General features: G+C 42.9%; 1 protein-coding gene across 9 annotated transcripts in view; it reads left to right on the top strand.

Moving 5' to 3' along the window:
- The window catches only part of LOC116954442 (sucrase-isomaltase, intestinal-like), a 382301-nt gene that overhangs the window by 69704 nt on the left and 299555 nt on the right, over positions 1-13042 (top strand). For all 9 annotated transcript variants that reach the window (XM_032974950.2, XM_032974949.2, XM_032974952.2 and 6 more), the window contains 4 exons: positions 941-1026; positions 1951-2071; positions 9110-9222; positions 9727-9872. In XM_032974950.2, the coding sequence (XP_032830841.2) occupies positions 941-1026; positions 1951-2071; positions 9110-9222; positions 9727-9872 (466 nt within the window). The remainder of the gene's footprint in view (positions 1-940; positions 1027-1950; positions 2072-9109; positions 9223-9726; positions 9873-13042) is intronic.

Here is a 13042-nt window from a genome sequence, read left to right as displayed (position 1 = left end):
CTGCTTGCCCTCTTGTTGTGAACGGCCGTGGGAATTGAAACCAGGTCACCGGGAGCGATGGAGCAGTGCGCAGACAGCCTGGCCTCTTCTCAAACACACACGCAGGCGCAAGGATTACAATACCATTATGTGTTGATCAGTAGCGTCATATTCCAAGGCCCAATGTTACACGACTGAAAGTCTAATGGACATACACGCATGGAGAGAGAGAGACAGACAGGTGCGCACACAAGCATTGAGACACGAATATGTACACAAAAACAAAGATCACCCGTATAACCTCAACAGATTGTATGGGCAAATGCTGCTAGCGAGCACCGGTGAAGGCCGGCACGGCACACGAGGGGGTGAGTGGCCAGCACCACGCCCGGCCATTTTTTCCTCCCCAGTGGCGATGTTGACACACCGCACCAGGTACTCATTTGAGGCTGGTCCGACCTAGGGGAGGCCCGGGACCGATTCAGATAATCGTCACTGGTGTTGGGCTGAGCGGGAATCAAAACTCGGGCCGCCGGGTTCATAACGCAGCGTGCTAACCATTGCACTACCACTTCCCACATATGTATTTACATATATATGGACATCCATATGTATAACAGAACTGAAATAGCAAAATTTAGTTTATTCAGGAACTTGAAGAAGCTCCCAGCACGTGGAGAAAAACGTCATGCAACATGCCGAACCAGCACCCCCGATTCGTATGGTTGGCTACGTACGGTGCGATAGAAATGTTACGTACATACGAAAGATAATGATTTACTTTTGCTTTGCACCTTTGTTCGAACGTGGTTTTAGTTTTGCACCTAGTTATATAGAACTCAACCACTTACAGATCGTCCCTGCAATGATTATATGAAGTCCGTTTGCACATCCCCATTACGTGTTGTCGATTAACAGAACTTTTTTTTGTGCCCCCGTATTGTGTCGATTGTTGTTTCAGATTCAGCGGCTGTCGAGCCCTCATGCACCGATCCCATCGTCGATGCCATGCGCTTTGACTGTCACCCAGACGCCAAAGCTTCTCAGGTGCCTCTATTATTCGTGCAGCTCGTGTGTCAAATGGGCACCAGTGTCCACGGTGCATTCAAAACCACGCCAACTGAATACCAAAAACCGGCACATTTGCGTGATCGGCTCAGCCTTAAAACAAGACCAATTGGTGCGGTCTATAGGAATAGGGTTTACCCTTTTTGGCAATAAAACAGGTGTTTAGATGTTAAAACACCAAACAGATGTTTTGCAAGGAATCATGTCTGCATTAACCACACATACTTGTGGTTGCTTGCATGTCAACCGCATACTTGTGGTTAACATCCAAGCAAAAACATACTCTGGTAATATATCCATTATCTTTGAAACTGATTGGTCCACACCAGAGACAGCATTCTTTTGTGCCTCGCCTCAAACAGAGAACGACAAAAGGCGAACAGCGCAAAGACAATTCACTACGAGGGCAGTCTGTAAACATATACGAATCTAGAAAAACCAGAGATCGGTTCCCGCTCATGAGTAACATCAGTGACGATGTTCTAAACCGGTCCTGGGCTTCCCCTAGGTCGACTGAGCCTCAAATTAGTACCTGGTGCCGTGTGTAAACATCGCCACTGGGGAGACAAAGGCGGTCGGGCGTGGTGTTGGCCACCCACCCCCTCTTGTGCTCAGCTGGCTTCCACGGTTGCCCGCTGACGCCACTTGCCCCAACAGTCTATTTGGCTGGAATAAAATATTTGCCTGCCAGATTATTTGGCTGCTAATCATTTCCAAGGCAATAAGCTACTTTGTTGAGTCCATCACTTGTGGGCCAGGTTGCTTTTGAAAAAAAAAAGAGTGTGCAGTGGGCCTTACCTGGCAAAAGGTAAAAATAAGGAAAAAGTAAATTAGTTCTAGTTAATAGTTCTATCAAGGCTAATACGGGGGGGATCTTTGTACGTCTCCCATGTGTTCATGCAGGAATCTTGCGAGGCCCGGGGCTGCTGCTGGAAAGAATCTGGCACTCCCAATGTGCCCTGGTGTTTCTACTTAAAAAACAGCGGCGGCTATGACATTGTCGGCTCGAGCAAAACTCCAGCAGGTACGTCCACCCCCCCGCCCCCCTCCCGTATAACAGAAATAATAATCAATACTAACAATGACTCAATTGTTCATGTCACCGCAAGCCTGGTCTAACGCCTCTTGAGTTGAGCCAACATGGTGTTCGCATTTGAACCAAGCTGTTGCGAGGGAGTATATGGCACCACTGATGGAGGTAGCCAAATTATATTTTGGATTAATCCGACACATTGGAAAATTAAGCCGGGTTATGAGGTCTTCGAATGCACAAAAAAAACCGTGATACCTGACGTTTCTTTTGTGTAAATTATTAGAATCTGAAAAATATTCACGTCAAAATTATTGTCTTACCGTTGGCACATTATATTCGAATGTGAAATGTCATGAAGAAAATTTTACAAAAATATATATAAAATTATTAACATATATATGAATACATTATTCAGAGTAAAGGTTTTTGGGTTATATCGCGTTGTTTATAAATGTGTCGTAACCCTCCACCACCCGACACGGACAATCAGCAAAAAAAAGTGTCACGTTGACAAAAGACAATTAGTTCACTACTTTATATATATGTAAATATCGAAAATCACACAAAATTATCAGACGGTGCATACACGGTGATCATTTAAAAATGTAATCATTAAAATCCAAACTTTTACGATTCAAATTGAAATCTGAAGTTGCACGTAAATATACATAAAAACTAAATAACGTAATGTTAAACTCATCGCTAATACGTACTTAATAAAAAAAGCTGCTGCTTTATGCAAACAGAAGCAGAACGAGCCACCCTTAAGCATTGAAGACATCTGCCAACACGTTTGGGCTATCGTGGGCTGTGTGAACCATCATCATCATCGCCATCATGCAATCCGTAACTCAAGGACAATGACCTCTCTTGCATTGGAAGTCAGTAATCCTTCGTCACCTTACGTGGTTGTAGTGTTTGATTCCTATGAGTTCGCTTGTAACCATGAAGACCGTCGTTAGAGCGACACAGCTTTCCGCAGAGATCACATGCACAGTGGCCTCAGGGTAACTCCTGAGATTCAGATGCACAGGTCGACACTCAAACGACTTCTAAACCCGCGTCTCCTGCCTTGTTGCTTCTCCGTGTCTTCTAGACGCTGTTTCTCAGGCAACTGAGTAGCTTCAGCCAAGGCTGTGCGAAATTGCTTTCTGTTCTGGGGCGAGATTTCCCCATGAATCCACAGGAATTCCACATCTTCATCGGGGGGGCTCTTTAATTTTCTGCCCCAGTGCACTGTGACCGCCACTATATAGTTGTTTTGTGTGTGTGTACGACGTTGATGGCCAATCGCAATGAGTCACGAGAATGCGTGTGACGAGACGCCCCTTCAGTCGTCCGACTTGTGAAAGGCCGATCCGGCTAGCGTCGGCGACAACGCTTCTTGCCTTGGTCTCCACCTCCGTGTCAGCCAAACGAACGCAGCGCGTCGGGTCAAGATCGATGGTGCACGACTGCCGTTCTGTGGCCAATTATGTCTGCTTTAAATTCCCACGCGATAAGCCACCTTTGTCAAGCTTTCATGTGGCCAGGTCGCTTCTGAAAAAGAAGCAATTACTTCAGTGGGTTTTACATGGTAAGATACAAAACAATGGTTTAGTTGCATTTTAATATATTTTTAAAGTGATTTGTTTGCCTTTTCTATACTTTACAATCCTTTCGTTATTTTGTGTTGTTTCTTATTGCAACGTTCTCTCCCGCCCCCACTCCTCCAGTATAAATAAATATTATGATTCTGATATCATCCTCAAAACACATCTCAAATTACCTCCATATGTATATATGGTCTCTATCTACGCATGCATACGTACGTAAGACTTTTGTCAATCTACTGCTGGATGGAGACCCCCTCTGCCTCCCCATGCTGTACGGCTATTCAGGGGTTATTTGAACACACTTCATTCCAGTCAGTTCGGGTTGATGAATGTGAGGAGCATAGATTTGTGAGTGTAAAAGTACAGTTGAAAAAAATCACACCACGTAGCCCAAGAGCGGCATAGAGAAACCTGCTGGGCATGGTGGGCGCGCATCTTAGCACTGTCCAGGTGTTGGACCTGCTCAGCTTCCAAGATCTAACAAGATCGAGCATATTCCGAGTAATCTGGCCACAGGCGTATGTCTAACTAAGGGCCCACGTTTTTTTTTTCTCTTTTGACAATAGACACCGAGGATGCGAAAAAATAAGGGCACACAATATCTCAGTGTGTAAAAAAACTGATAGAACAAACGACCATGAATAACCAATTATAAGCATATGCACATGTCCCTTTAATTCTTCATGAGAGTGGTATCAATGCGATGATGGATTTACGGGGTGATGAGCTTCAAGCACAGCTGATTTGCGCGTGCATCGCCTGTGGGATATCAGAGCAAATGTGCCAGCTTTCGAGTGGCATGTGGATTCTCCCTGCGATGAGTCCCACACCACGTGCGTTTGTACCCATGCAAAGACAAAGATCCCCCGTATAGCCTGTGATAGACTATTGGGGCAAGTGCTGTTAGCGAGCACCTATCAAGGCCAGAACGACACACGATGGGGTGGGTGACCAGCAATCACGCCTGGCCGCCTTTGTCTCCCCAGTGGCGATGTTTTTACGCACCGCACCAGATGATTTTTTTTAAGCTGAGTCGACCTAGGGGAGGCCCAGGACCGGTTCAGATAATCGTCACTGATGTTGGCCGTGAGCGGGAACCGTACTCGTGTCGCCAGGTTCATAGCGCAGCGCGATAACCGCTACTCTACCCCGCTCCCCACGCGTGCACACACACACACACACGCGCGCATGCATAGACACGCACGCGTGCACACACTCCCGATCCCGTGATGCATGGATTAACGCCCTTTCGGGGCCATACAACACATGGTCGCCTTATGTTTCCAGCGCAAAATTATCTCCAGAATGGGAACCGTGTGTGCAGTTATAATCTGTGCTTAAGGTGTCTGTGCGCTATTTTGGTGTGTACCCGTGATGGGTTCAACTCAGATTCACCGGGCGTACGAGTACAGGATAACTCCCCTTATCTGTCACCCTATTTCCTTTAACTCCTATTAATTATCCACATGGCCTATAGCGTCCAGAAAAAGTTATGCTATCAGTGGCCCTATTTTGTTCTACTCTCTCCAATCTTCAAAGTTTTTTTTTTCCCCTTTCATGAGTTGTTTTCATACAGAACATCTTCCTATCTTTCGTGAATGTTTTCACTGCCAAGTGGGAAATTATTTCTATTATCTGCAATATTTGACAGATAAATGGGGTAAATTGTATACTATTACGTGCAATATTCAACCCCCATGTATAAGAGGAGATCATATACTCTTTGGTTCTTTCGGTAAAGTCACGTAGATATAAATTTCATACATCAGACGTTTCGATCGCAACACAAGCGACCATCTTCAGGTGACGGTCGCTTGTGTTGCGATAGAAACGTCTGATCTATAAATTTTCCATCTACGTGACTTTACCGAAAGAACCAAAGAGTATAGATTCCTGCAGTCACGAAAGCTTCAAATCAAGAGGAAATTAACTCAACTAAATGATTTCTCAATTAAATAGTATAAATTTGAGATAGACGCCATCCAGGCATCCACTCTACGTTTGTCCTTGTGGAAGAGGTACGTAGATGACACGTTCGTCATCTGGCCACATGGCTGACCAGCTTTCTGAACCAATTCCTCAACCACATTAATTCCATACACCCAGCCATCAAATTCACCATGGAGGTGGAAAAGGATGGCAAGCTACCATTTTTGGATGTTCTAATCGAAAAGAAACCAGATGGCTCAATGGGACACTCTCTACAGGAAAGCAACTCATACGGATGCCTACCAAAAACCTGACTCACACCACCATCCATCCCAGAATTATTCCCTCATCAAAACTCTACACTATAGAGCTCGATGCATCTCCGACCATCATCACCTAGCCAGTGAACTGAAACACGTGCACCAAGCTCTCAAGATGAATGGATATTCGGACCACACAACCCGTAAAGCTACCACCAGAACCGTTGAGAAAGAACAATCTGAGGACCCAATAAAAACCATTACCTTTTTCATACATAATAGGGGTCACCTATAAGATTTCCAAAATCTTGAGCAAACACAAGATCCAGGCTCGATTTAACACAGTACATAAAATTTGTGATCTGATCCCATCTGTGAAGGATGTGATCCCTGACATGCAATGCTGCGGCGTCTACAAACTAAGCTGTGTCTGCGGCAGTAGTTACATTGGGGAAACTAAGTGACATGTCTCGGACCGTGTTCGTGAGCATAAGGCAGATTTGTAACACGGTTGGACCAACACGTCGGCCATGGCTGATTATTTTTTCAATGCGGTTGGCTCACACTAAATAGATTTCTCTAAGACCAAGGTACTTTGTAAGCCCACTGGCTATCAATAAAGATTCGTTCATGAAGCCATCCATATATACAGACACAATTTAAACCGAGAGGATGGGTACAAACTCAGCAATCATTGAAAACACGTGGTCGACCAGTTTAAGTCATAACTGGCTGTGATATTCCCATCCTGCCACCTTCCGATGTTCATTTTTTTTAAATTTTCCCTGTGGTTTCAGCTCTCCGATTTCACATTAGCGGGTTGAATTTCTCGCGCCAATGTGGCCACCTCTGGACGCCGACCTCTACGTCACTATGGCTCTGCGATCTCACATCAACACGCTAATCTCTACATTAACATAGCCACCCGCGCACTCGTCACGGAGGCCGCTCTCCGATCTTACATTAACATTATGCTAATTTCTCACATTAACATCACTAGCCCCGCCCACTTCGCTTATGACCCTGGGGCTACACCCTATAAAAGTCTGCATTCAGCAGCTTCCCCCCTCTTTCCTCCTGATGGCAATCGCTTTTGTTGTGATCGAAACGTCGTAGTTTTTATTTATTTTATATTTATTATTTTTATTCACTTGTACCTATCTACGTAACTTTACCGAAAGACGCCAACAAATATAATTAGTATTAAGTTCTTACATTTACAAAAAAAAATCTCATTATACGGGTGGTATATGTGTTATGCCTTGAAATGAAAATAAGTAAATGTAAAATTACGTCAACTAGCAGAGAACTACATTTTTCAGAGAATGACCCTGAACGATGACATAAAGTAATTAACTTTGAAATCACTTAAGTAAACCTGTTTTTTTCTCTACAAAAGGGACACATTTTACATGCCCTGCAAATAGTTTTTTTTCTCATGTCAATCAAGCTGAAATTGTGAAATGTCAAAGGTGGAACTTTCCGTCTAAATCAATCGAAATCAAATTTAACGTGATCGGGTCTTTCGCGTGATCAAGTTTGGGACCATCGACTCACCCTGGAGAACCTGGTTTAATTGCGTGTGTCATTATATGGATTAAAACTCGGGTTCTCACTCGTTATGGCTCGTCGCCTTGATATGTTATTAACCACCTGAAACACCCAGCCACCTACAAAAATAGAGCGCTGCAGGGGCGAGATGTTAACTCCCTCATCTGATATGCCAGACGGTCGTGGGTTCGATTCCGACCCTAACGCTGATGAATTTGGAGTTTGGATGTTCGCTCCACGGTCACATGGACTTTTCGCTCCACATTTAAAAACATTCATTTACAAAATTTGGCCGCTATAGATTTTCACATGACAAGCCATTTTTTGCTGAGCTATCATTTGTGGCCAGGTCGCTTCTGAGAAATAGCTATAATAGTTCAGTGGACCTTATCCTATATTAAAAAAAAAATAGTTTTAGTTTAGAAATATGCTGATGAAATTAATATATATCCAAGATAATAATTATAAAATTTGCACAGGGCTCAATTTATGATATACGCCAAGGTCTCTTAAACGGGATAACGGTCACCAAAATCGATAGAATAATCAGCAAAAAATGGGATTTAGATACAAATTAAGATGTGGCAAACTCAGTCGACATTACAATGAGGAGAGCACGCAGATGACTGTTGCCGTGTGAGCTTTGCGATCATTTCCAATTCGTATGGCGAGGCTGGCTTGTAGTGCATCTTGACTGAGATAAGATCAGAGCCAATTTGTAAGTGGTTTCCCCGTGCCCAATAAAACATTACAATAAATAAGGATGGAGCATAATTGTTTCTATTTAAATATTCATTCTCAGATATATTTACGATTGCAGCAAGGTTGTAGATCATGCGGACATGTATAGCTGTGAGCCTAAGAAATGGGGATACTTTTTGACACTTGTGTTTAGCTTTCAATTGAGACTAAGACACTTTAATTTCAAACTCTATTCCTAATAAGTGTTTGTATATGTATCTTTAATTCCGCCAAGCCTCCACAGAGACTATTCAATGGCTTAATAACCTCAATTTACACGTATAACGTTGCAAATTTCACCTTGACATACGAAATAAGATTTCAAACTCTCACGACTCACAGTGCACACCACCTTATGTCAGAGTATAGCCCTGGAAGTTGATGTCACGCAACTACTTAAAAACTCTTATCAATAGACCACTTAAATAGACATTGATATGAACACGTACGTTTCATATGCATAAGCAATTCACATGAATAGTATTTATGCGTTCTTGATTTCTGGATTATTCCAAAAAATCTGAAAATGGGGCCTAAGCACAAGCTTTCGAATGGTCCGAATTTTGTGTTTCATTTCGGATTGGACGGTTTGTGTTAAGTCACTTTTTGAATGTGCTACTTCTAGCACAAAAACACGTTTAAGTATTACTTCACTTAGATAATCTGAAAATCTTAAAAAAGTAAGATTCAAGATTGTTCTTAAAAAGACTAAAATCTGAACTTCGAAATGTGTTAATCCCAAATGCATCCGTATATTTTCAAAGCACATCCGTCGTATATACAAAGTGGCTAGTGTTTGCCCTTTCAAGACGGTTAACCAAATGCTACTCAAGCAGTGCCGATGTGCGCTCGGCTAAATCTGCAAAGAGCGGTTGGTGAGTGTGTGCTCCGTGTGTGTGTGTGTGTGCTCCGTGTGTGTGTGTGTGTGCTCCGTGTGTGTGTGCTGTGCACAGGCTTCAAATACGAGCTGAATAGCAACCCGGCCCCAGTAAGGTTTGGGGGCGACATCATCAACCGGCTGCTCCTTGAAGTGGAATTGCAGACTAAGACCAAGCTACACTTCAAGGTGGGCAGGCAGACGGGCAGGCAGTCTTTCTCACTGCTTAAATGCCTTCACTCGCGAAAAAAAAAATCGTTACCATTTGCTTCTGAGCTTAAAGCCACTTGAACGGCATGGTTTTTGCTGCGTTCCATATTTTTGCAAAGTTCAATTTATTACCGTTCGTATAATTATTTCAGAGTTTTGTTGTTGATGTATCGTCTAATGCATGCACAGAATGGTTCACGTATCGATACCCCCAACCAAAAGAATTACGGAAGAAATTAATATTTTACCACTCTCCCCTGTTACACACGGAGCGATTGCTTTGAAGCAGATATCGATATAGTCATGAAAATCAGTGGAGTATCTGCAAATTAGTTGGTGCGTTCGTGTTTTTTTATTAATCCCAGGGCCCCACTTGATTTGCTTGGAGGTGCTATGCATTCTTTAAAAGTTATGGATGAACTACCACAAGCCCAGCAGCACACGCCTATCTATCCCTGCTCAACTCGGCTCTTCGTCTCACAGATCACGGATGCCACGGCATCACGCTTCGAGGTGCCACTGGTACCACGGTTCACGGGCGTGGCCGCCAGCGAGACCCTGTACGGCGTGGAGGTCACCGAGAAGCCGTTCGGCATCCGCGTCATCCGCAAGGCCACCAACATCGTGCTGTGAGTCGCCTCGCCTGGGCCCCCACTCGTCACTTCACCCCTCCCCCACCCACTCTGCTCGCTCCGCTTGTGGACCGTGCGGTAAGCCACTGTTTCTGTGAATGTTGTAAATTTTTGTGGGTTTACTCTCCAGCACACCAGTGTGCTGAAGTAGTAGCTAATGGGCACGTTTTGTTTACAATACGAACCTTACTAATTGGCTGTGTCGGGTGTTGGTGGATAAAGGACACATTTATATTTACACGATGTAACCAATTATAAAGCTACACGAACTCTCTCCTAAAGCCCTCTCGTGGCTATGAGTGCTTCAAAAGAATGTTAACACTTAAATGGGACTATCATTTTTAATGGGAAAAGAACGGAATATGCACTGTAACATAATAACGAATGTAATGTTAATAGCTTCAAAAAGTCAAAGAGTCTCCACATATTCGCCACCATTGTCAGCACATGCCTGGAATCTTCTCCAGGTGGTCTCCAGAGATGTGCACTTCTATGAAGCCACATCTATCCTTTTTTAGCAACAGCAATCTGGACTGACCACCAGAGTAAATTGTCGTCAGATGAACTTCGTGACACAAGGTGCGTGGAGGGGGCCTCATGCAGCAGTGCATAATAAGTACATTATACATGTCTCAGATCTATTTGCTCATCTTGTTATGATTCAATTGGCGATTGTTAAAATGTTATTGTCATGATTTAAATGTAATTTTACCACACCTCTGAGTAGCGCAGTTGGCTATGTACGGCGTGAAAGAAGTTCAACATGCGTACATCCATTTGATGATATTTTTTTTTTACTTTTTTGTCTCGTTTTTGGACATATCATGAGGATTGTTTGTTGTATTTTTTTTCCATCTTGTTTGTAAAGCTTGAGCTGCTCCATCTCCCTCTCTCTTCTGTTTGTCTTGGTGTGTGTCTCGCTCGGTGTGTTTCTGCGTGTGTGTCTGCTTATTTTGTTTCTGTGCCTGTGTTTTATCATTATTTCTTACCTGATGATGGCTGCTTGTGTTGCAACCGAAACGTCGTATTCCATTATTATTAGATTTTGTTTTCTACATGACTTTACCGAAAGAACCAAAGAGTCCATAAATGTAATTTAACCCTATGAATGGAATTAATTGTTAATAATTGATCTCCTATGTAGTATGCCATGCATGTATCATGAGTGAACACATTCATTTGCTAATCAATGAGTAACAGAATGAGTAACAGTGCAATACACGTTTGTCTGTCATGCATTCTGCCATAGTTTGCATTATCATGATGCTTGTTTACCCAGGAAAGCCTCAATGAGTCTCCCGACTCTTTTTCAGGAGGGTCCTGCCAAGTTTTTGCAGCAGGGGAGTGATGGTCGCTATGTGTATTCCAATTGAGTCGTTTACAATGCAAAATGGGCAAATTTTGACCATGAAGCTGGCACACAATTGCCCACTCTAGCAAATGCTGTCAGGGGATCTTTCACGTCCACTGTGAAGCAGATAGCGTGTAGTGTAATTGTGGATATTACACAACGCGGTATTAACCAGGGAGGCTCCTACTGGATTCGAACCATGGACCTGTGCAACAGATTCAGAATATTTATTAGTTCATACTGGAAGAATCCGATGAGCTATAAAGCTCTGTTTCGCAGTGGCAAATGCGTTAGCGCTAGGCCACGTCACTGCCCTCCGCCGTTAAGGGGCATTCGCCAAACTGGCGAACTTTAATGGAAAATCAGCATTTGCACGAAAATGTTGTTTGATTGTCATCATTTAGAAGGAGGGGGAGCTGACCGTTCAGTCCGCCACTCCTGACACTGCAGGGTCACCTTTGCCCTTGGTCTCGCAGTAAAATAGTCAGAGACCCTCTCGCCCCCTACCCCAGGGGCCTCCGCACCTCCGATTAACACGGTTGGCTACGTATGGTGCCAAAGAAGTTCAACATACTATACACACATACATACAGGGCTAGATCCATCTCACTCTAATTCTGTGTCATGTCGTTTCTCAAAAACATCAGTGATCGTGGCCTCCCTTCAATTTAGCTCAGTCCATGATATTTACACAATTACTTAGCATTAGACACCCAAAGTTGCATTAAATTGCTCAAATTGCTTTTGCGCTTAATTCGCTGTCTTCCCTGGATTCTTGTATCTCTAGTTTTCCCAGTCAAAACAATGCATTCAGTAAAGACCTGCTGTAAAATCAAAACAGTTCAAACCAAAAACACCGGGCGCTCGCGTGCTGAAACCCGGTGTCACACTGAAGATTTGGTAATAAATTCGAGATTAAATAGCGATTCTGGCTTCTATAATGCTCTGAGATTCTCTCAATCTCCGGGCTGAGTAGTATCGCTCCATTGATTGCATGTTTAACTTGCTGCCAAGGTTCATGCCTGGGGTTTTTTTTTTGTTATCCCTCCACCCTGTCTTTATGGAGCTCTGTTTGCTCGACTGAAGCAGATTTTAATCATAAAAGGTGCCCGCTAGACCATAGCCAAAATGTAGTTATTTCCAGAGATTTTTTTTGGCTCTGTTTTTAAAGAGGTTATTAATGCCGTTTGTGGCCTGTGCTATTTTGTTCTCTCCCCGAACGCCATCCTGGTATAAGCCTCAGGCTATCCTGTATTTTGATCTGTTTTATTATTATTGTTATTATTATTGTTAGTTCTTTATTTATTGTTTTTGGTCACATCGTAGGCTGTGAATGGCCGATTGCCAAGGGGTGCATATTCTGAATTGGTTTGTGAAACATTGTGTCTGTGCCACATCCGAATACTTACGGTATATGTACTGTATGTAAATGAAAAAAATTAAAGTCTTTGTGCAGTTTAATCGTAATGAACGACCTCCATAGAAGTGAGACAAACCACAACCGCATGATTGTTATCAGGAATTTATTTAGAAAACTTTACAATCAGACGAGAGAGTGTATTTTATTGTTACATTTAAAATGTGAAGGCATGTTAGGAAAAATAAATCATTTCTAATATGTATTCAGACAATATGCATGCTCATAACAATCCGAAACAGTATTTAAACTAGTGTTTATTATAAATTATGTATGAATACAATAACCTCGAACATAAAATCGTATATTTTATTATTTTAATCAAATAGCCCCACGTAATTAATATCCACACTCATATCCCAAAACATAATTTAAACCTGTGTTTATTATATAATATTT

Source organism: Petromyzon marinus, chromosome 55 (assembly GCF_048934315.1).
Source record: "Petromyzon marinus isolate PM22_M1 ecotype Great Lakes invasive population chromosome 55, UKy_Petmar_22M1.pri1.0, whole genome shotgun sequence".
Lineage (NCBI taxonomy): Eukaryota > Metazoa > Chordata > Hyperoartia > Petromyzontiformes > Petromyzontidae > Petromyzon > Petromyzon marinus.
The sequence above is the reverse complement of the archived record's forward strand: the minus strand, read 5'-3'. Positions and strand labels throughout refer to the sequence as shown.